The sequence below is a fragment of the Salminus brasiliensis genome, chromosome 8 (genome assembly GCF_030463535.1).
Source record: "Salminus brasiliensis chromosome 8, fSalBra1.hap2, whole genome shotgun sequence".
In the NCBI taxonomy this organism is placed as follows: Eukaryota; Metazoa; Chordata; class Actinopteri; order Characiformes; family Bryconidae; genus Salminus; species Salminus brasiliensis.
Window position 1 is genome coordinate 24,599,344 of NC_132885.1, and position 25,573 is coordinate 24,624,916.

At 40.1% G+C, this 25,573-nt stretch overlaps 1 protein-coding gene across 13 annotated transcripts in view; it reads right to left on the reverse strand.

The window, feature by feature from the left end:
* Nucleotides 1-25,573, reverse strand: part of caska (calcium/calmodulin-dependent serine protein kinase a) — a 238,213-nt gene that overhangs the window by 23,274 nt on the left and 189,366 nt on the right. For 3 of the 13 annotated variants that reach the window (XM_072686213.1, XM_072686209.1, XM_072686206.1), the window contains exons 10-18: nucleotides 25,322-25,422; nucleotides 22,993-23,021; nucleotides 22,550-22,671; nucleotides 18,206-18,283; nucleotides 12,388-12,435; nucleotides 10,568-10,648; nucleotides 3,228-3,416; nucleotides 1,493-1,571; nucleotides 526-611 (exon numbers count right to left, since the gene is read on the reverse strand). In XM_072686213.1, coding sequence (XP_072542314.1) covers nucleotides 526-611; nucleotides 1,493-1,571; nucleotides 3,228-3,416; nucleotides 10,568-10,648; nucleotides 12,388-12,435; nucleotides 18,206-18,283; nucleotides 22,550-22,671; nucleotides 22,993-23,021; nucleotides 25,322-25,422 — 813 coding nt within the window. The remainder of the gene's footprint in view (nucleotides 1-525; nucleotides 612-1,492; nucleotides 1,572-3,227; nucleotides 3,417-10,567; nucleotides 10,649-12,387; nucleotides 12,436-18,205; nucleotides 18,284-22,549; nucleotides 22,672-22,992; nucleotides 23,022-25,321; nucleotides 25,423-25,573) is intronic. The other 10 variants (XM_072686217.1, XM_072686214.1, XM_072686212.1 and 7 more) reach the window with 6 other exon arrangements.

Below are 25,573 nucleotides of genomic sequence, written 5' to 3' on the forward strand. Positions count from 1 at the left end.
AACAGCACAATAATAGCAGTAGCTAATGTCACTAGTAAGGAAAGAAGCCTGCATCAGCAAAATGATTCTGTGCATTCTATTCTAGGCTTCGTTGGCAATAGCAACCATTAAAACAGCTAGCCAACTTAAGCATGGAGAGTTTAGAAATGGCTAGTTTGTGCTGGATCTCTGCATTGCGTCACGTTGTGTAATGATTCACTCTGGTCAATCAGCACTCTCCAAGGTTAGTCTCTACTCAGAAATTCAAAACTGTCAACTGATTAAGAGGAGAAAATATTTTCTAAGCTCCACATCCTCCCCATAATTCAGCCCTTCCTCCATTTATCCAGACAACTCTGGCCTTCTATTTCTAAGCAGAAGCTGCAATAAACACCAGCCCAAGTTCCTACAGTCTTTTTTAATACTACAATCATACATTTTAGGCATGGTCTAAACTTGATTAATAAATATATTTTTTTAATACAGTCAAAGAAAAGCTTTCCCAGGATTCCCAGAGAAAATATAATGTGATTGATCAGCACTCACAAGCATTTTCTGGAGCTGCTCCACTGTCTGATTAGCTACGCTTATGCTGTTGATCTCCCGGATCTCATCTCCAACATGCAACGTGCCTATTTGATGGCAGAGAGAGAAACACATATAAGTGACAATGTGGAAACAATCTTTTCTGCTCTAGACTACAATATGTGTGAGAGAAGTGAAACTGAAGTTCAGGTTGCATGAGCTATGTGATAGTGTCCAGTGTAATGCACGCTGGGCCTTGCAGTGAGAAGACAAACAATACAAAAATTGTGCCAAACCCTGTGCCAAATACTGCAGAAAAAACAGCCTCAAGCTGGTTGACCATCTTAGCTCTTGAACAGCATAGGGTATGTTTTTGTTTAAGGTAGCTGGTCTATCAGCGCGACTGACCTGACCAAGCTAACCTAGGCGCTACAAAGGGTTCTTTGAGGAATGCCATAGAAGAACCTTTTTTGGTTCTAACCATTTAGCCATGGAGCTATGAGTGTGAAGAACCTTTGAAGTGGTAAAGAACCTTTACACTGACTTCCTTAAACCCTTTAAATGCTCTTCACTTTACAAATTTGCTTCATTTTGGAACCAAAAGTGTTTCTTCTATGGCATTGCTCAAAAAACCCTTTGTAGTACCTTCATTATAAAGAATGTATGACCAAGGTAAACCAGTATGGTCAGCTGGACGACCAGCTTGGTCTTGAGCTCAATTTTTCAGCAGATGTTTTATGCGGGAATGCTCTTTTAAATGTGCTGATGAGTAATAGTGTATGGCATATATCTTTTGAGTGAATCAGTATCACACTTAGGACAGCTATAGAGACCTAATTGACAACACAGTGCTATTGGGACAATCAAATAGCACCAGTTTTGATCACATCACACCAGTTTGATGTGATCAAAACTGGTGCTATTTGATTAGTTAACTTATGCTGAAAGTTATACTTGCATGACTGATGGGTTTGTGCTGGTTCTGTACCTTGTCTATGAATCATGCCACCATGCATTATTCTGGCCACAATGCAGTGGTTCAGGTCATTCATCTTCAGCGTGATACCCTGCCAAACAAAAAGCTAAATTCAGAACAACAGTCTCAGACACAGACTCATTCTCAGAATGTGTGTGTATGTGTGTGTTTGAGAGAGAATAAGAGCGGATGTGCCACCACAAAGAGAGATAGCACTATCTAAAATTAATCAGTCAGAACCCCTACCACAGGATATCAAGTCTTGAGCAGTAAGAGAGAGAGACAAGAGAGAAATGAGGTGGTACATGAGAGAAGGAGAGGTAGAGTGAAGGAACGAGAAGGAACTGAAGTCTAGGAAGGTTTGAGTGTATGTCATTTATGCCTGGTGTCCTCCAGCCTTATCCTCCAATGGCACCTTGCTTGCATGTCATACTCACATTCTCAGACTCCTTTTCATCTTTGCAGTTGTTCAAAATGCATTCAGGTGAATGAAACGGGTTTTCTAGCTCAGGGGTTCTCTAACCTTTTGTAACCATAGACCCGTCCAATGAGAAAACCTCCACAGACTTTCACAATTATGAGTTCTCCAAAGTTAGAATGGTAACATAATATATCTAACATAATGGGAGCATGAGCATGTTGCAGTAGCTTGGCTGTCCTCATAGGCTTGTTTGCTGACCAAAAGACAGATGATACTCTTCTCAATTAAACCATAATTAATTTGTGGTCTTTTGAAATTGAGATGATGAACACTTAAACAGAAACTGTCTGGCAAGCAGACTAGCAGACTAGGAGGTCTCAAAAAGCAGCACATGATGCCACATTATGAAGAGATTCAAAGACAAATGTAAAAAAAAGGTCACTGAAATCTACCAGTCTAAAAAGGGTTACAAAGCCATTGCTAAGGCTCTCGGACTCCAGCGAATCACAGTAAGAGAACACAAACAGTGAACCAAAACTGAACCAAAAGCACATCAACGACTCATGTATGAGGACTGACAAAAACCATGATGACTTCCAACGCTTGGACCTGGACAACTTGTCATAACTAATCGATTAATTCTGCTCTCTATCAGAAAATCCTGGAGGAAAATGTTTGCCCATTTGGGTTATGCAGCAGGACAATGATCCGGGTTTGGGACAATGATGAAGATTTTGGCATGGCCAGGTCAAAGTTCTGACTTTCTCCTATTGAGATGCTTTGGCAAGACCTTAAATAGGCTTTTTATGCCTGAAAACCCTCCAATGTAGCCAAATTAAAAATATTTCAATGCAAAAAAAACACTCATTACAAGTTACTGCAAGTGTTTGACTGCAGTTGTCCCTGCCAATGGACTAGAGCCTGTTGAGCCCATTGAGCTAGGATGAGATAGGGTGATAATCCTGACCTTACTAACACTCTTATCACTAAATGCAATCAAACTCTTTTGTTTTATCCTTGATTTGAGGGGAAAGCAAGGGGACCAGCAAAAAGCACCCCCTTCTAAAACAAGCCTCCCCTTCCCATTCTTTGGTTTAATGATATGTGCTATTATTTAACATGTCTTCTATTAATATATGAATTCTGTCCTCATAGTAAGTAGTCTCTTAAATTCTTACACCTCCACCCTGTCGTACCCTCAGCCTTTTGGGCATGCCATCCCCACTGAAATATCTGTACAATTCTACCACTCTAAATATCGCCTGTCATTCAGAGAGTGCAGGTAGTTACCTCATCAGGTTCTGCTGTTCTTTCTAGTACACTTACCATCGGTTCGTCTGTGTTCTTCTGGAACTGTACCAGGCGCACTCGTGTGACGTTCTCCAGGTCCATGTCTCCGTTGGTGCTCTCAGGTGAGTCTCCGTTCAGGTAGGGCGAGGTGGGTGGGGGGGTGACCCTTAGTGCCTCGTCACTGTACACCTCATGTGCGACAACATCATGAGTCTGGAGTAAGGCCTGTAAGGCAGACAGTAGCAGATTATGCACATATTGTTGAGCTGTAAAAAAACATCTTCACACTTCAGTCTGTGTGTCCCCAGTCAGGGTCAAGAAGCCACAAAACATTATCACAATTCATTGTGTCTGTGCTTGATCTAGCCAACAACTATTGGTTGGATACATTCAGGGTGGGCAGTTAATTTGAACTACAGCTGTATTTATGTGGATGAATTCTGATAATAATTTACTTCATAATTATTTACACCCTTGTGTAATCATATAATTTATCTAAACATCAACAGCAAAATGAATCTAATAACTTTCCAGAGCATAGCTGTAGGGTTATGTCTCACTTTTCTTACCAAACCATCTGAAAACACCAAGAAATGTGGAAGCAGTTAAAGACTAGTAAAGGATTGATTTTAAAGAACGCGTTTGTTCGTATTTGGGTCTCAGCCCATGGTAGACTAGGCTTGACTAGTCATAGTTTTAGAGCGTCGCACTTGTTTAAGTCTGGTTAAATTGGACTCTGTTTTTTATTATTCATTTGGGCAGGTTAGAAAACAGAAATCACACTCAGATGTGGAGCAAAACAACCGGTCAGATGTACTCTTCCATAGCCGGGTGTTAACCTGGTATACTGCCCAGATAATTACTACAGCTATAAACTAATGCCATTTCGGCTGCTGCTCCATGTTAAACTGCACAGAAATATGCAGTAGTCCAGGGCTTTATTTCTTGCTGCCGCCCCAGACATAAATGGAGAGAATGATGTCACATAGTTTGTTCTGATGCATTGTGGTGTACTTGTACTTTCCCAGGTTAACAAACTGATTCAGACCAGAGCAAACAAACTACAGGTGTGAAAACATCCCAAGACTTGGTCTTGACAAAAGTGGTTTTGTTTACAGCTGTATGTTTGAAACTTTCTTTCACTAAGTAACACCTCCATCTAACCATCTTTGCCACCTAAAACCATAACATTACCAAACCAGAGCTGCAAAAGTGGCCAGTTTCAACTCCATGAAACTGCGTCACAACAGTCTTTACTTACTTTATTAAAGTTCCCAAACTGTTCATATACCCAGCACACTAGCGAAAGCCGTAGTCTTCAAAGGCAATGGTGACTTTGGTTGTTGATACTAAAGAGCAGCACATCACCACCAGATTCTGGGAGTATGGGTTGCTATGTGAACTAGACCTCGTGACCCGGCTTTTTCCGGTGTCACTGTCTGCAGAAGTGGAGCACCTGCCCTCATGCAATGAAGTGAAAGCCAAAGGGAGCAAACCAGGAATCTACACTGGGCTAAAAGCTAATAATGGCCTGGACTACCTAAGTTGAACCAAACTGGAGCAAAACACACATCACAAGTTAAAGCACTGGCTTATTATTTTCCTGGTAAGACTCGAGAAAGCCGAACCCAGGGAAGAAAGTAGGTACATGGCTAAAGGCTACAATGGCTACACTCTCTTCAGCTTGCTAACAGCACATATGCTATGTGCACATAACAGCACATAAGCCATGCTATGTGGCTTCTGTGAGCCCACTGTGGTGCTGTAAACCAACCAATAAAAGCATGGTTTATTTTTTCACGAGCCCTCTGGAAAAAAGTGGGTTTCATTCGGAGGCAAAATAACAGGATGGTAAATAGGCATACATTCCCGCCCCCCAACTGAAGCTACATACTTACTATGTATACCTCAAATAACAATTTAAAATAAATAAATAAATTCCTTGGCAGTCATGATGAACTTAGAGAAATATAAATCATATTGCAGCCAAAATGTGCAGAATTGGTTGCTATGGAAATTCGAGAAAGTGGCCAAACACTGGGCCGAGTGGAGAGTTTCTTCCAAGCACATGCTTTATAAGCACATGACCTTCTCCAGCCTTGAGTGTTGAGACACCGATTCACACCAACTTCCACACACGATCAGACACACAACAATGATCTATAAACTCATGGAATCTGAGAGATCAGAAGGTCGCTCGAGCAGGAACCCCGAGTCAAAACATCGAACAATGACCACAAAGTCTGTTCACGTTGCTCTCTCTCATTTTCCACCCAGAAAATCTGAATAATTCAAATGGTTGAAATGCGTCCATCAGAGTGGCTTGATGTGAAATGGTGTCCAATGGAAACGTACCTATTTAAATCTCTTCATGATAATGCTTATTGGAACCAGGTGTGGAGATATCTACGACGTATGTTGATATATCAACATTTTCTTACACATCTAGCACATACCTAACATATCCTTAGAAATATCCTTATAGAAAAGCAGTGCCTATAGAATGTGATATTCCAAAGTCAAAGCCTTGCAGAAGTATTTACCCACCAAAATACAAAAGTCTGTTTGCATAAAAAAACATTATTTGTCATTTAGTACTGAGTATTTAAATGTTTGCGACTACTACTACTTAGTAGAATGATTCTCTGTGTGAATTTAGTCTTGTGCAATGTTAATAAATGAGGTATAAGCAATGTAATACATAATAACATGAGTGGTCCAGTGGAATAAGGCGCTGTCACTATGACCAGAGGATTGTTGTTTTGAATCCCAGTCATACAAGTTAAATTTAGCACTTGTATTTGTAAACAATTTCTAGATCTGGTTCCTATCGCCACTGTGAGCAATTCTGACTCAATTCTGGATTGAATCCCTTTGTTTTTACACTTTAAAAATGTCATTTTGCACAAATATTAAAAACTATGTATATATATTTTTTTAATTCCCGCTCCTTTCGCTCCACACTATCCCTTCAGATATGGGACCTGCCAGCTGGAAAAGCCTCCTATCACTATAGACATAAATATAAGTGAGAACAGCTTTCTCTATGTCAAACACAACCATGCACACACATGTACACACACACACACACACACACACAGTCACAAACTGTTATCTCTAATTCCTCACCATCTTGACTGATGTACTGCTGTCCTGTGAGAATTCGCTGAAGTCTGAGTTGTCCTTGGAAAGCTAAAGTGGCGTCAAGGCCAAGATCAGACTGGAATTCAGCAGCCTGTACCTGACAGTGCCTCTCTCTCTCTCTCTCTCTTTCCCTCCCTCCTTCTTTCTCTCTCTCATTTTCTTTCCCCTCCCCCTTTTCCCTTCAGCACCTTCACCATGCCTGGCCCCTTCTCACTTGACCTGGCTGTCCAAGTAGGAAAGGGTGACATCACGATGCCCATGTTTTCTCACACACATTCTCTCGCTCTGTATGACTTTGCTCAGAAAACCTCCTTCCCAGGCTCGGCCTCTCCCTCGCGCATTCCCCAGCTAACTGAAAACAACATATTTCCTTTAAGAGTGTAAGGCAACCTGTCTTCCACAAATAAAATTTACACAATCTCCACCCCTCGAAAGCACAGACAAGACATGTTGGGTTCCTAAAAAATTTGCTTATTTAGTTCTGCACTGAAGCTTAACATGTCCAAAAGTATCCAGGCGGCCCTTTTAAGCTTTCAACATACTAGGGCTGTGTATTTGCAATATCCAGGTAATTCGATACATATCACGATCCAGGGCGTAGGACTCCATATATTGTGATAAATTACTGTGATAGGTGAAGTACTGTGAAGTACTGTGATTTCTTAAATCAAATTGTAGGAAAACTGTAAAAACACTATCGTATGCCTAAAATACAGTACAGGAAAAGTTTTTATGCGGTCAGAACAGTGGGATCGGAAGACAACAATGCATCTAGAAGTTGGGGTTTTAACACAACACAAAAGGAACCACTGTCTGCCCCCAATATTTGCATATAAACTATTAATTAAGAATCAATACTTTGAGAATCGATACAGTACTGCAAAACATAAAATCTTAAAAAGCATTTAACCTTAAAAGTCCGTTTTTTCCCCCCAATTGTTTGTATTTAGTATTGAGGATTTAAATGCTTGCAACTACTACTTAGTAAAATGATTCTCTGTGTGAATTTAGGCCGGTCTAATAAATAAGGTATAAGCTTCCAAAATACCACATTAAAATATTATTGACCTGCCAAAATCTGACCGGCCAAAAGTTATCATTTCCAGCAGAATAAGGCACTGTCACTATGACCAGAGGATTGCAGCAAGCCATCAGCAGCCAAGGCCTGAGAAAGCAGAATTGGCCTTGCTCTCTGGAACTTTCTTTCCACATCACTCCAGCGCAGTGCTGGCGTCTGCTGGCCGATGCATCAGTTCCAGGTACATAGCACTTTCCTACGAGCGAGTTGGTTGCCTGGTGACATTGCAGTGCTGGCAGTTCGGAAAAAGAGGCGTGTGTTGGTATTCTCCCTTCCGGTATCGTGAGCATTGAATATGTATAGGTTGGGTAATTGACGATCCAAATTGGGGAGAAAGTGGGTAAAAAATTATTATAATAAATAAATTAAAGATTTCTTTATTATTTTAAGTAAGATTACTTTTTATTTGTTATTATCACTTGTTGTATGGAGCCAGCGAAAGGTTTTCTTTCATTCTTCCTTGCAAAAGAACTTGTTTTGTGAGATTCTTGGGCCATCTTGTGTGCATTGTCCTTTTTTTATGGTCTATCCACAGATTTCTGGTGATGTTTAGGTAGGATTTTAAGGGCCATAGGCAAAACCTTAAGCTTGCAACTCTTGAGGTGGTCCATTGTGGAGTTTGACTTATTTCTTGCTGTAGAAGCTTTCTTTTTTACCTTCAGTCTTTTTAGATTTAGTATTTAATTGAATCTATTTATTCCTGTATCAGTGAAATGCTCTCCGTGCCATTGGCTACAACACAACCTCAAAGCCTGATCGATCCACCCTGTGCTTAACAGTTGGAGAGGTGTTTTTTGTTCTACATTTAATGCTGCACCCTTTGTTCTCCAAACCTCCCAGCCTCAGAGCAGCAGTGCAAAACTACGCTACATGTCTTTACTGACTGACTACCTTTGAGCTTAAAGTGGAGAACTGTGTAAATGTGATTTCTTCAAGTCAGTCTCACAATCCCTCAAGTGCAGCTCAAATATCTTCCACTTCATTCCTATAATCTCCACCTCTCATTCTCCCTCGGTTCCACTCCAGATATCTCCCACTCTCATCTCCCCGCCTCTAAATAATCAGCTTTACCTCTATAAGACTTTCAATCTCTTCCCCATTTTTCTACTCTATCTTCACTCTTCCCTCAGATGCCTTCATCCTTCACGCAGTATCTGTGGAAAGCTGAGGACTAGCTATTCACTTGAATCTCTGTAATGGATTAGGCCTGTCTCCAGGCTGCTCATTAGCCGAGTCTTATTGACCAACAGTCTGAGTGCTAGAAAGGCCACACTCATCTCTTCATCTGTCTGTGCTTGAAGCTCTGACATGACATTTGTCCTGTTGATGAGAGCATTAGCACTCTCTCGTTCAAAACTTGAGGCTTCCTTATTGATTACAGGAGAAAAGTTGGCAAGATGTAATTATTCAGAGCAACTGAGCCCTGAGAAAGTAAATGACTTTGGTAATAATTCAATCAAACAGTTAAAAAAATAGATAATTAAACTCTTTGAAACTTTGGAAAGAATATAGTACCAGTTTCATAAGTCACCTCAGGAGTAGTAGCTGATAGTAGCTGAGGGTTTACACAACCTATCCTGCATTTCTCACCTGTTGGTTTTATTAAGCTCTCTTATGTTGAGGTTACTATACAAATGCATGTAACTCTATGTGAACTATGCTGTTATAATGAAAATATAGTCAGCTTTTTTTGACAAGCACTTGCTGGGTCAATGCTACCTTACTACCTTACTTTGTACTTAGTACAACATCTTGGTACAATCCATTTGCATATCTATTTTTTATTTTCCTTTTACTCACCCTCAGTTTGTTGCTTTTCCTCCTGCCCTACCTTCTCTTATACGTGACCCTTCCTAATCTGAACTTTTAGTTAACCACCTGGTCTCCCTGTTGTTGGCTGTAACAGTCAGTTGTACATGTACCCAGTTGCTGAACAAGTTTCTACAATGGCTGGGCAGTATTTCACACCAAACCACACTGCATGACTTTGCTTGAATCGAGCAAGTCCTGGTCTTGAGGCAGCTCTGAAAACGAGGAACTGGTATGTGTATTTCTCATGTTTTTACATAATGTGACTCTGGCAGTTGTTTGTTTTATATTATTTAAAGATTTCATGAAGAACGGACCAATAGAAATACTCGAAAAAATGACCTGGAATCAATTTTTTTTATATTGATTTGTATTGAAAGTAAAGGTTTTATCCTAACTTATCCCTAAGTTTTTTTTATGTGATAACAATGATCTATTGGCAATATACTGTATCTTCACCATCATAAGAAAAAATATTGTGATTTAATCTATTTATTTATCTATTTACTTTCTTCTTTTGAGTAATCTCACTGAGTGAAATATTGCAGATATTGCTTATTTTACAAAATAATCCTGAAATTTGACAATTTTACATTATACATGGCACTGGGCAGACATTTTAGACAGTCCCAAAAATTGCTTAAAACTATCTCAGTGGGAAGTGTATTTTCCTGTAACACTCCAGCCATGTAATACTAGAATAAACACAAACAATCGAGATACACAGTGTACAGGCTTGGTTGGTGACTACTCCAGTACCTGTATGGATTTGTTTAGTTCCACCAGCAGCTCACCTGATTTACTGTCATGAAGGTGTTGCATGGAACCCCGTGTGTTCAAATGTTTGTGGACACCCTTGTAATGAATGCATTCAGCTACTAAGTTGCACCCATTGCTGACAAAGATGTGCAAATACACACACACTGCTTGTCTAGACCCTGTAGAGAAGTACTCTTGTGGAAAAGTGATGTTTGGAGCAGATAAACATGAACATGTTATATAGCAGTAGAACTGTGTTCTCCTGTGCTTTTGAGATGAGTTTGGGAGTTGGAGATGAGGCAGATACCCTTGAGTTCAGATAAAAGAACAATGAATCAACAGGTGTCCCAATACTAAATACAGGCCTTAATCCAGGTTGGTTAAGCTAACATACTCATACTTAAACTCACAAAGTATTGTTTATTTGTATGTATTCTAGTTATTGTTAATGTTCAGGTGCCAGATGAGTGAAATCATGAAAAATATCAGATCTGTTTAAAATGGCCTTTGAATTCTTGGAAGAACTGCAATGATGTTCTTCAGTGCAAGAGCAGTTAGGTAAAGCACTCTGGCTGACATAACTTACCATAAAATGGGGCTGGGTTAGGATCCTTCTCAGCTCTTTAGCATCTGTGTTTTCTTGGTAGCAGGAGATTTCTTCAAGGACCTGTAGAAACACATTGATGTAAGAGTTTCTTCAAGATCTTCAAATCTTTCTCTGCCTTTCCTCTTACACATACTGTAGCTAAGTAGCTTTGGTCCAGTCGGCTGACACCCCACACACCCTTTTACACACACACACACACACACACACACACACACACACACACACACACACACACACACACATCCAAACACACACACCCTATTCTGGCATATCCCCAGGCCCCATGTGATTCCTGCTTTGGGTCCAACACTGCAGATATGTCACATCTCCATGCTGAATGTGTGTGGGTAGCAAGTTGAGGTTGGTCTTTAAACTGGGAACCCCAGCAAATCAAGTCAGTCATGAAAATCAAAAGGTTGTCCCATGTCCCATAAGAACAAAACACTGCTTGACATTTTGACCATCTTACATTATCTAATTTTAAACATTCTCATTTTGTATAATACATATTAAATACACTAGTAATGTAAGTATGTGGATCCCACAATGCCTCACTCCAGTAATCATACATGTGTTTGCTCATTTTAATACTGCTGTAAGTGAATTGCTGATGTGCAGAAATGATGATGATGAAGAGTGAAAGTCTGCTTTGAGAAAGCACAAACAATAATAAAGGATATTTCTAGCAAGGAATTGTAACTAACATATGCTTTTTTGAGCGTAAAGGTTCAGAATCTTTGTTGCCACAACTTACTGTGAAACTGAGCAGTTTTTGTTTTGTTTCTGTTTAATACATGAAATGTGCTTAAGGTTATTTGCATATAGCCTCAAAAAATCTAATGATCGATTTGAAATAAATCCATTATGAATTGGCAACGATTATCTGGCAACGTTGCCTATTTTAAACTCTCCCATTGCTCTTCATATATTCAAAGATATGCTTTTATACATTATTCATGCATTATTTGCTGCTTGCACTACTGTACAAGTTTGTTAGGCTACTGTGAATAACCGTTTAATCACAAGGCTACTTTGAATAACTGCTGGAGTCTCTGTGTTGAATAATATAAAGGATCCAAGTATGCTGCTAGTGCTCTACTTCCTGAATGATGAACAGATCTGTAGACGTTTTTGATGACTGAGTTTAAATAACACTAATATCCAGAATCTAGACATGAATGGTAAATTATTTATTATTGAATAATAATATTGAAAATATGAATAAAACATATTTTAATACTCTCTAGAAAAATGTATAGTATTTCAATCCACAGTTTGACATACTATTACACAAACAATGCTAATTATTATTTTATTGCTATTATTCCTACAGTCTTATGTAAGACATATGGGAGATCTGGTCAAAATACACATTTTGTTGATTTTCGAAGCGACAATAAATTCACATCCTACAGGCAAAAAGCTTCTATATGAGACTTTGAGAAAACACTTTCTATTTTATTGAATGGAACAAGTCATGAAAAACATATAAAATGTGCCATATCTTTTGGCATACACATTTGACAAATATACAGTAATTACAATGTGCAGTTCCTAAAAAATATCATGGCCTATGAATTTTTGGAAGAACTGCAGTGAGGTTCTTCAGTGCATGTCAAATGTCCTTGGCGGTGAATTTAATGGCTCTGCTTTGCTATGCTGTGCTCTAGGATAACCTGTAATAGTAGTAGCCTCAGACTGCCCACTCCCCCACAGCTAGTACCTGAATGCTCTCAAAGACACTATGAGGACAAAAGACATTACTGGAATCAAAAACTGGGAAAATGTCTTCGGCTTACACATTCCAGAAGTTTCAAAGCTGTGCCTGCCTCGTCTTCACCGGACTTCTTAGCATAGGAGACACACACAGGAGAGTTACACATTTTATGCTAATCCTGGGTTTAAATGGTCACACATGTTCAGAGGACAGTAAGGGTGGTGTTTGAGGTGGGGTTCAGTAAGGGGAAATGAGTTAGTCCCAGCCCATGCCCCTGCTGGCCAAAGGCTGACATCTCTTTGTAAAGTATGGCCAGTGAAAGGCGGCGAGAAAGCAAGAACAGGTTATTAGAGAAAAGCTCTTCTAATCCCAGCAGGCCCGAAGGAGGCTTAGATTTGTGGCAAGAGAGCAAGTCAGCTTTTATAGGGTCACTCTGAGTTGTGGCTGAGACACACTGTTTAATAAGATAGCGGAAGGACTTCCTGAAAAAGGGGCAACGGGTACAAATCCTGAAATTTTCTTACATTGTCCATATCACGGAAAACTAGATTTCCATGTCTTTTAAGATCATTTAATGTAATGTGTAAACATGGTTAAAATGATGCTTACATTTACATTTACGACATTTAGCTGACGCTCTTATCCAGAGCGACTAACAAGGTTACTCATAGTACAGAGGCGGGCCAACGTAATGTTATTGGTGTAGCGCAGCATAGTCACCCAGAACAGGAATTGAACCCTAGTCTCCCACATGGTGTGGTAGCTTCCTGGCCGGTAGTGGTGTTATCTGTTGCGCTACACCAACCATGCTACATGAAACATTAACTGCAAAAACAGCCCATTTTGAATATATGATTTTTGTGATGTACATACATGCATGTATTCAGCATACAGCAGTTTAGCATATTAAAAATTTCAGCCCAGATGGCTTCTAATGCAAGGCACAATGCATGGCTACTGATGTCTGTCTTGCCCTGTGAGCTCTCTTAATAAAAGCAACCTGTTTCATTTTAAAGGACAAAGAGAGGCTGGAAAATGGCCATGTACACATGACCTATGGCTGGTTTTAATACATAAACCCACACAGACATTATTCGTGGGGCTCAGGGAAGACAACTAATACTGAAATACAACCTGCAACCTTTTTATCAACCTAATCTCTGTCTGCTGTATCATTAGCTTATCATTGCTCTTGGACAAAAACCTCATCTTCAAATGGCAACTTTTAATGAAATTATCAATGGAACTCAATGTAAAAAGATTTTATTCCAAGTCATTCTGAAACATTTTTTGGCCCATTCATTAAGAAATATGGACAAAATGTAAAGAACAACAGTCAGATTCAAATTCTGCAAACATTGGATATACAAGGTTTCTGTTTAGGTGTGTTTTGAATCTGCAGGATTTCTATTCTTTTTTAACTTTACAGAGACGTGTTAAACTGTTGTCTGTGAGAATCCACTCCACAACACAGATGCAGCAGTTTAGGTTGAAAATGCTGCAGTACTCATCTGAAATCTAAATTTCCCACAGTTTCCATCCCCCCCCCCCCCCCCCCCCCCCTTGCATTCCTAAATGAGCACATATTACAAACCATATCAAGTTGGTAAGCAATCTTAAATAGGCTTACTTTTGTGGCTTCTGACACAAGAAAGAACTGAGGCTTCTAGATTGTCGCTAGTACTGTTTTTTAGCTATCCAATTACTATAGTAATAGTAGATAACAGTAGATCATACAGTGTTTGTGATGAATGAACAATACAAGTAGGCATGTAGTTAACATAATGCTAACTGGCAGTTTTATTATTTGTTAGCTACATTAGCCTTTGCTGAATGACTTCACTTGAGTTTTGGGGAACGTTGAGTAAACTTGATTCCAGCTTACTGCTTTATAAATCTATATCTAAAAATGTAAAAATGCAAATTAATGTAAAGCTTATATTCCATGTAATTTCAGAGCATTTCGATTGGTCATTTATGATGAATTTTGGACATTGTAATGAAAAACCGCCAGATTTAAATAAAGTCAAAAAGTGAAAATGGAGATCCATAGTTTTGTCCAGTGACAAAGATGTACAGTATACAGAGATGAGATGTTATCCACACCACTGAACTGTGGGTTTGAAAGGCATTCGTTCTAATTCACATGCTCTCTTATCGCATGGTTGCAGCCATCTTTTGAAAAGGATGTGGTGAGCAGATCTCTCAAATGATGACACGTTTAGCTTGAAAGTGGCAGCTAAAGGTTTATGCATGTGTGTGCAGTGCAATGGTATTTAGCACTCTTGGGGTCAAGGAGTGTTGGTTAGTATTACTAAGATACTCCAACTTTATTAATTAGTGAAATGCATTGCTTCAGCAGTCACATTTCTAACAACTGAGGCACAGCCAGACAAGCAAAGAACACACACACTCACACACACACACACACACCCACACACACACACACACACACACACACACACACACACACACACACACACACACACATACACATACACACACAGGCTCATTACTGCAGCACAGTATATACCATGCTTATCATGGATCACCTGATCACCTGTGCATTTTCAGATGAATTCTTCTTGAAAGTTAAATGGTTTAAAACTGTTCTTCACTTTATTTGGGGAGCCTGAGTTCGGATCTGTAGATGCTCATCTGGGAGATCACTGATCATCTAACAGGTGTAATACAGACCATCTCAACATGCTCAACCAGCTGCTATTGACCTGCTGCTGACACCAGTCTGGAACTGGAGTTTACCTGGATTAGTTTGAGATTAGGGGTGGGGTGAAGGTTAGGATCAGGTTGAGAAACATGTAGGATTAGGGTCAGGATGAGGCTTAGATTCATTTGGGTTGAGGTTAAGGTTAGGATTAGGACCAGGATCAGGGTTAGATTTAGATTTTGGATAAGGCTGGTTTAGATTTTACTTAATGGAAGTAATAGATTAGGTCTACTTGATGTAACAAAGGATTTAGGATTAGGGCTTGGATGAGGGTTAGGATTAGATTTTAGGCTGAGGTTAAATTTAGGATCAGGGCTTGGATAAAGGTTAGATTTAGGTTTTAGGCTGAGGTTAAATGTTGGATTAGGGCTTGGATGAAGGTTAGATTTAGGTTTTAGCCTGAGGTTAAATTTAGGATTAGGGTTAGATTTCATTTAAAATGTAATTTTAGGGTAAGGATTATGGCCAGGATAAAGGTTAGAATTAAGTTTTGGGTTAAGGTTAAGTTTAGGATTAGGGCCAGCATGAGGGATAGAATTAGGTTTTGGGTTAGGAATAGGATAAGGGCCAGAATGAGGGTTAGAATTAGGGCTAGAATGAGGGTTGGGATTAGGTTTTGGGTTAAGGTTAGGATTAGGATTGGGGCCAGAATGAGGGTTGGGATTTGGTTTTGGGTTAAGGTTAGGGGTTAGGATTAGGGCCAGAATCAGGGTTAGGATTAAGTTATATATATAGCATATGCAAATTTGAGCTAAAGAATCCATACATTTTTTAAAGGTGCACTGTTAAAAACCTGATAATGAGAGATGAGAGCTAAATGATACTTCAGTTGTGGAATCATCCATAATGTTCTTAATGCCAGAGTAACATGACATGAAATTCTTGAAGTTTTTTTTCCATTTCATGAATGTTGATCTTTCCCCAGTACTAACAGCGCAGCCCTGCCACACTGTATGTGGCCTTTTATTTGGATGCAAAGCATTCACATCATACACCTCAGTGTACACCGCCTTTGCATAGACTACCCTCTACTATAAACTCCCAAGGCCTTTTGTAATTTTTATTAGCGACTGTTCTAGACACGTTGTGATTCATGCAGAAATCCACCATGAGCTCACACAAGTGTCAGACCACAGGGGATTTGTAAATGTCAGCTAACGGGTGCTGAGCAGACGTTCTGAGAAGCACTGAGTGAAAACAAGAATCAGTAAGTGAAAATGTCTCACACCACTTAACTTTAAGCCAACTAATGAGCTGCCTTTTGAGCAAAGAGGAAAGGTAACTGGGTAAGCATTGGGCAAGCATCTTAGGTAAGCCTATCTAATAGAGGAACTCATGAGCAGTTTAGAAGGTGTTGGGTTCTGCATGTACAAACTGCAGAATTTGCAGAAAAGACTGAAAAATAACATTTTGGTTTCAGACATCTAAGCAGACTCGCGCACGCACCCATCAGATTCTCCCATGCCAAAAAAAAAACCCACCAGAAGCTTCTTAGACTGCTACTACTACAGAGAGAGAACAGGAAGCAGAGAAAGTGGGCTAGAGCTAAGGCTAAAACTAAAGATGAGTGGAGCAAAGATATTAGTCACAGGGGGCATGCAGGGAGTTTTTTTTAGTAATTAGCTCTAATAAAAGCACTTTAAAAACTCATGACATAATAAATGGTATTCTCAGGGCATAACAGAAACAAGATCTCATTAAATGGCTGAGCTAAATATGAATAATGGCATCTCTGTTCATCCAGTACATCTTGTAGGCTCTTAGCAAAAAGGAAACTTTATAGTACTGTAAGAGACTTCTAATAAAACAGACTGTGTGGCTCAGGAGTCTTATTAGAACTTCTAATAATAACAACAATAGGCCTAAGAATGAATGCAGTACAGAATATGATTACCTTTGCAATAAATAGTTCTTCCACCACATCATTGTGTGTGTGTGTTGAGTACGCTATTGATGCCTAGCAGGAATGGACCACCGAAGATGACAAGAACACATGGAAGTAGTTTATGCTCACCAAATGACCCTGTGATGCTAATGCTAATTTCTATTAGAGCCTCTATGATATTGTTGTGTAAGTGTAAGTGTTATGTTAGCATCAGGCTAACTGTGTTGTATGACTTTTTTTTGGGGGGGCTAGAATCTCAAATAGCCTTTGATGCCCTATGTCGTGCACAATGTACGCCTTTAAATATGGCTCCTGCTCCCAAGTTATCTCTCTTGTGAAATTAATCTGAGATTAATCTGAGCTTTAGTTAGGAACACTACATGCCCAAATGTTTGTGGACACCCTTTCCACAGTTCAGCTACTTTGTGAACACACAGATAGCTTTTCTAGCCCCTGTACAGAGGTATTTCCAGTAGAATAGGACTCTCTGCAGCAGATGAACATAATCCTATTGGCACTGTGCCTAACGCCAGGCTTGGGCTTGAGGAGCTTTGAGTTGTGGAGCAGTGAAGCTGTGTTCTCTGGAATCATGGCTGGTGCTCTATCCAATGATTTTGGGATGAGCTGGGGAGTTGAGGATGAGCTGCGTTAGATGCTAATGCAATCAAATCTTCTCAACGATGCTTTAAAGTCTAGTGGCCTTCCCTGGACAGTAGAGTAAACCTTTTTTTTACCCTCAGAAGAAACAATGCACTTTGTGTCCCAATACTTTTGTCCATTTATAGTCCATAACTCTGCTAGCTCTAGTCGCACAGACAGTAAATTCGAGCTGACAGTTGACTGCAGTAAAAAGTTCAGTTATTATGAAGAGGTCATTGGTGAGCATTTATATTGAGCTTGAACTTAGCCAATCAGATTTTTTAAATGGGAGCCCTTGAATCATTATCTGTACTGCAAAAAACACTTAAGCATTCACACATTCAATTGTGTTATCTTGGTTCTTCATATAAGTACTAAAGAACTCTTGAAGAACCCCCTGCCATACTTTACTTGGGAGATGCTAAACCCATCCTGTTTAGATATCTGACCCGGCTGCAGGGCAGTTACGTATGTGTTTTGGTTTAATTTAGACACTGAGATCAGTGTATCATGTCAGACTAAAACGATGAAGACTATTGCTAATGTAACTTGCTCTAAAATTGGCCCTGGATGCTTCTGGAAGTGCCTGACTGTCTGCAGTGATTGGGGGCTAGAGCATGAGGTGCTGTAGGTGCGGGCTGTACTGACCTCTTTGGCTCTTTGAACAGCGTCGCTCGGAGGATTCCTGATCTGTGGGGAGGACTTGGTGTTTATCTTGTCATACAGCTGAAAAACAAGAGGGGAAAAAAAAGCGAGGTGAGGACGGTGGCTATTAATCAACACATAACCAGCGTCATTATGTCTAAATCAAACTACACAGAATTTATTACTACAATCATATTTTCATGACAAGACAGCACTCTCAGCCACTGCATGGCGACTCTATATTCCCAGCCTACATGCTCATGTGTGGCTCACATGGGTGGAACGTAAGCTGGGTGGGATCCAGGTAGGCATGGGCTCTGAGTGGGTTTGTATATGAGTTTTTACTGAGCCCCATCATTTACAGCCCACCTTAATCTGACACAGGTCCCATCTAGGCCCTGTATGCAGTGTGCAACCCAGACTGGACCCATGTTTACCCCTTCTGGTCCCATCACTCACCAGTTCTCAGTTGGGCTACCCATACAGGCCCCACGTGGACGTTAGCTGGGTTCTCCTTGTTTATGTTTAGCTCATGGGCAGCTAATGCTAGTGTGGTACTGGGACTGCAACTAATGAGTCCTAGTTCTCTAGGGACCACAGGCTGGGGCCACTTGTATTACCACAACATGGCAAATATATACATATTCACTAAATGTTCAAATGTTTGTGGACACTCCTTCTATTAAATGCATTCAGCTTCTTTAAGAAGCACCCATTGCTGATCCACACATGCAAATGCACACATACAGCTTGTCTAGTCCCTTTACAGAAATAGAACCAATAGAATAGGACTCTGTGGAGCAGATAAATATAAATATAGGGGTATAAAGCCCCCCAGCAAGTGTGTTCTTTTGTATCACAAGCACAAATTAGTGTGAAATAGTACATCCCATCCTTCTCAATTCAAAGTTGAACTTTTAAACCATCCAACCACACATGTGCCATTCAGTTCCACTTTAGTTCAGTTTTAGTCACTTTAGTTCAGTTTAGTTCAGTTTAGACTCCAAACATCAAAAATATGTGGCAGTCATGCTCCATTAAAGCTGCATTAGCATGAACAGAAGGACAGCTGCTGTTCCTCTAATGGTCTGTGGTTTTCTTTTTTTTGCTCCTTTCTCAGAACTTAGGTCATGGCATGTCAAAGCTTGACAGTAAGCTTTCTAAAGGAGGCCATGAACTTTTGTTCACAGTGAGCCAAGCATGGTTGTTATGAATGGCACGCAGTATTGATAACATTCAATATCTATTACATTAATTCATATCTATTATATTGTGGTATTGTGAAAGTATGTTAATGTAAACTTAATGTTAAGGAAGTAATATTATGTATCATTTCATACTTAAATTTACACCGATTAGCCATAACATTAGCAACCACTGACAGGTGAAGTAAAAACACTGATTATCTTCATCTACAGTGGCATCTGTCAAGCTGTAAGAATGGACGAGCGTAAGGATCTGAGCCATTTTGATAAGAGCCACAGCCACAGCTACAGCCACAGACAATTGTGATGGCTAGATGACTGGCAGGTTTTGTACCTACCAAAAGTGGTCCTAGAAAGGACAACTGGTGAACTGGCAAGAGGTTCATGGGCACCTAAGGCTCACTGATGTGATCCACGGAGTCCCCACCTCACAACTCGCAGGACTTAAAGCTATTGCTATTGTCTTGGTGCTAAATACCACAGGCAGGAACATGAAAATATTGGAGTGTTGTGGAGCACCAAAACATAAAGATACTCTGCCTTCCAAAGAAACATCCATCCAATGTTTAATGGTATCGGTATCGGCCGATATACAAAGTTCATGTATCGGTATCTGTATCGAAACCCAAAAAGATGGATCGGTGCATCCCTACTCCTCTGTAGATATATTAAAAACGTTCACTCTAGCCAAAATCTAGACAAGCAGAAATCAATATTTTGCTAAAATAAGTTAATAATTAAGTACCATTATTGTCATTGTAGTTGTATACCACAATGAACGTTTTTCCGCCCCTTGAGCAAAGACGGTTTAGGGCCTCAGACTATGGCCCAAAAGTGTCAGCTTAGCAGACCTAGATACTGAACACACAAATCCCATTTGGAACATTTTTCCATTTTTCAGACGAACATGAAACCATCCACATACAGGTGGTTCTACCATTTGATTAATAGCACTGGAACTTTCATCTCAGGCAGGTCAAATACAAAACAAGAGTTACAAAAGCTCCAGTTTCCAGTGCAAAGCAGTGGAAAATCAACCTTTTTATAACCACAGTAACATTAAGAGCAGCCTGAACAAACCCAGCCAAAGAAAACAGCCAGACTTACTCACCAAACCCAGACTAGACGAGAACCCAGCCGTCTACCCTCCAGACTAACCAGGCAGTGAATGGAGCCTGCTGGAGCAGGACGAACAGCAATTACTGCTTCCGCTGTATCATGGAGTTAAAAGCTCTAGCCAAACTTCTCTCTCTGCCCTTGGCTTTAATGGAGAGCATGGCAACGTCTTAATGCCTGGTGCGGTTCTCTCAGACAGACAGATACTGCTGGAGCCGAGGCACTGAATGGGCCAAGACTGACAATAAGTGCCATTGTCCTCTCTCCTTTTCAGTGCAGGGCTTGTGTTTTCAATGGGCCTTCAATGGAGCCATGTGCACACAGAGCCTGCACACTCAGTGCTGCTGTACGCCCTGAGGCCCTCCCCTGTGTTTTCCTTTAGGTCCAGTACACTCAGGACCCCTCCTTGCCTTCTGAGTCGTGCTGAGCCGTGCCTCCCTCAGCGTGAACCCCAACAAACACACCATAAGACAACACTTCACACGCATGCGCGCTGAGCAGTGACCTGCAGCTGTGGTTATTCACACCCAGACAAATGCACTCTGACAGTATTGAGCTTATACAAAAGCACAAGCAGATCACATGCATGCGTGCGTGTATGCGTGGACAAGAGAGTATGCAATTGCAAGCTTATCTGCAGACAGTAAATAATGAATAATGAATGAGGCCTCAGACGTTTATAAAGTACACAAAGTTCTCATTATGAAGCAGAGTAGATGGAGAACTTTTGGAAAACAGTCATCTGATGGTCACTGATGCTGGACTGTGACACTGAGCAAACCAAAACTACCAGTAAAAAGTTCACAATTGCCCACATTTTACAATTACAATACAGCACACTTACGAAATGGTTAGAATTCGGATTTTTTACAACAGCTCCTCCTGCAGACACAACTTGCTTGACCGCCTGACACGCCAATCCATTGCTCAACTATCGGACATTGTCTGGCCATTTGCGAGTGTGGGTGTTGACCGCCTCATGTTGTCTGTGTGGTGTGTATGACACTGTTCACTGTTAATTAGGTCAATCCTCATCATTCTGAAATATGTCCATATTGACTCTGTCATACAAACCCTCATGTTACCAAAATGGCATGGAGAAAAAAAAATGGTATATTGGTCCATTTATCATGACAATGGAGATACAAGGTTTCTGTGTGACAGTGATGATATGAATGGGTATAAACAGTAACTATTTTTTTACTGAGGATGGGTGATGGGTGGAGGATGGGACTGGGATATAAACTATATGTCCAAATGTTTGTGGACACCCCTTCTAACAAATGCATTCAGCAAGTTGCACCCACTGCTGACACAGATGTACAAATGCACACACACACACACACACACACACACAGCTTGTCTAGTCCCTGTAGAGTAGTATCGCCAATACAATGGGTTCTCTGGAATACTTTTTTGGGGATCAGTTGGGGAGTTGGGCATCAGGTGGATGGTGATCATGAAACATCCTGACTTCATTAACACTCTTGTAGTGGAATGCAACCCAATCCTCGGAGCAATGCCCCAAAATCTGGCAGAAGGCAGAAAACCCTCTTCTTTACTACTCTTGATTTCAGCAGAAACAATGAATGAGCAGGTGTGCCAATACTTTTGTCCATATGTTGGTAGAAATTGGGCATATTGTTACTGCCATTTTGCATTTATTTGCTCAACTGTGTGAAATGAAAAACCAAGGGCACGTACTTCAACATGACTTTGCATTATACATGCGGCAGATAGACATCTGTTTCTCACAAGGCATTTTGCTATTTCAGAGTTGTGAGTGAGGTGCACATGAAGCAAGTGGTGCCGTTTACAACCATATCCAACAACACGGTTCCTCTATATGCTGCTTAATATTAATGTTAATACTGTTCATTTTGTTCTGTCATTTACAATTATCCTCTCTTAGACTTCTGGCCTTGGGTGGCTGCGGCATCACATGGGGGGATATATGTTGGAGGTAACTGAAAATATGTCAATATATGAGTGGTAGTGCACGTGTGCACATAGTGTAGTGACTCACGTCTAGCAGTGTGTGGAGATGCTGGTCCTGAAAGACACTGTGCAGAAAGTCCAGGTCTTTCTCACTACAGTCTGTCAGTGCATGGATCTCCTCCAAACTGTCTAATACCTGTGACACAGCCCCTAAACACACACACAGACACATAGACACACACACAAACACACACACACACAAATGTAAAGAAATAGGTCATGAGCTCATTTGCAAACCACACTTCAAACATGTCAGTGATGTATAAGCATTATGACATTATTAGACCACAAAATATTACATAAATACCCAGTAAGCCATGCGGTACTTTTCCTTTTTTCTATATAAAAAGGAGGTGCGGAAATGAAAGTATCAGTCTGATGACAAGGGTAGGGATATGAAAGATAATTTGGGAAACCATATAATCTGTGAATGAGGAGAAGTGATACAGTGACGCAGATAAAGGTACCTACTTTCTGCTGCTAGCAGTCCTGGGGCAAGGCCAGCATTGGGACAAACAAGAAACATTACATTGAAAATGCTGACAGTACACTCAAGACCAACCTAACCAATGGCACGTCGGAATATACACAGCACTGCGCAAAAGTCTTAGACACACTGAAAATGTATGTATGTCAGCAGTAAGTGTGTTTCTGCGTGTGTGTGTAAAACATAACTATTGACTAGACTTTCCAATGATAATCCACCATTGCTACCTCTTAATCTTAATTAAGATTGCTTTAATCTATGTCTTTTAGATAGATTAGATAGAAACTTTACTGCTATTGCTCAGTACAAGCACTGGGCAACAAAATAAAGTCCAAGAGCAAAATGTGCAATTAATATGAGAAGGAATATAAGTATATAGTATCTGATAAATATAGTAAATATAAGATGTTTGTTTTCACTCCTTCTAATGAATGCATTTGCACCCATTGCTGACACAGATGTTCTCATAGTCACTGTAGTCGCTTTAGATAGGTACTGTCAATAGAATAGGACTCTCTGAAGCAGATACACATGCACTTATTGGCACCATGCCTAATATGAAGCATGGGCTAGAGGGGTATAAAGCCCCCTGGCTCACTACTGAATACAATCGATCCACAATCTAGTTGAAAAACCTTCCATAGACAGTAAAAAATAAATAAATAAATAAATAAAAAAGTACTATTATGTTTAATCACGTGGTTTGGATGGGTGTGAATGTGTTGGCATGACAATTTCCAAAGCTCTCCTTGAGAAAGGCCACTATTTATATCCAATTACTACCCGAATCTTTAAAATGATAGAATCAGCTGAACTCATTAATACATTCACCGAAAACATGATTTCCTCCTTGTTTTACTATGTTTATGTATTTTCTGTATTTATTCTAAAGTTATAGAGTTTTGACAAGCAAAACCAGACTCACTGCTGAGATGTTCTGAAAAACTGTCCCACAGTTCTACACATACTTTGTATACACACACACACACACACACACACACACACAAACACATGAACTTTTAAAAGCAATCTAAATGTGTGTGTGTGTACATTGGTCAGAGACCATTATGGCAGCTGTCACTAAAATCTTTCAGTAGGTGTTTTTAACACTGAGGTGTAAAGTTTCATTTAACATAAGCAGGTTAAATATATCATAAGGTTAAATATTAGGTGTTCGCAGGCATTCATGTCACATTGTTCATCTTATCTAATAAATGTGTGACAAGGTGGAGTAAAAACAGGAAGAAGTGTTGCAAGAGTGTGAAAGCACGCAGCAGCATGGTATAGAAAATATGAAGGACATGAAAACCGACAAGAACCTTTTAACCTTTCAATCCAGTACCAAAAAGTGTCTTTTCTGCCTTTTCACCTACTCTTCTTCTTTAATAATGTAGTTTCTCTCTGCACAGCAAATTTGACATATTAACACTCATGGTGTTAATCTAATACCATTATTGTTGATTTAACACTGGCAATAAATAAACATGCTTTTTTAAGTAACAAGAATATGCTGGATATTTTAGTCACATTTTGCCGTCAGATCATCTCATCTCATATATTATATTTAATAGACCGATGATCCTATGATCTTCAAACACTATATAAAGATGTTTTCCTTCTGTAATGTCGAATGTGAGGCAGGAGTTTCATAAAGGGAGGAATCCCTTAGAGGGGAAGTCGTAGTCAGCGATACTATATACTCATAAGGCCAGGTAGCTGGTAGGCAAATCCATTTTAGAAATTAAGGGAACAAGACCCAGATAATCCACAGGGGACTAGAACACACGATACTTAAACACCAGCCTAGGAAGAAAAGCATTACAATGTAGCAAGACTTTGTACAAAGTGAAAAGAGAGGCACCCGTCTTTAGACTGGTTTTGAAGAGCTCCTGCAAGTGTCATGTGCACCTCCTGGAGGAGTAAAGCCTTGGCAAAAAGAGGACGGTTCTCACTCTGCGTTCTTGTTTGTACTTGTGTTCTCGTGCACTTGTGAAATGTCATCAGCCGCAGCCCAACTGTTCTATTCAAAAGTCTGCATTTAGCCAAGTGCAGTCCAAATGCCCGGACGAGGTGACTTGTGAACTTGTGACTTGTAAACACAGAAGCACAAGTCCCAGCCATGTGCAATACCACACAGACGTAAGAGGGGGTCTTCTTATTGGCAATGGACATAATAATAAAATAATACTAATTAATAACTTCAATTACATCAATAAGAACCAGCTAAAACAGAGCAGGGCATAATGTGTTTGTATATGTGTGTGTGTTTGTATATGTGTGTGTGTCGGTTTGCAATGTATTGTTAGATGAGTACCAGATGAGGTGGGATCTTCAGAGAACTCAGCCAGCTCCTCTGGCGGGTCACCGTAAAAGGAGTTGAACTTGTGGCTGGAGACCGCTGCCAGTACAGCACCCTGAATGCAAACACACCACAATAACGTGCTCAGAATTATGCTCATACTCATAATCCAAATGATAATTCTGCTCGGTCAGCTCCAGGAAAAATACTAACGTCTAAATGCTCAGTCTCTAGGGTGAGCCAACCTACTCAATTACACAGTCTAA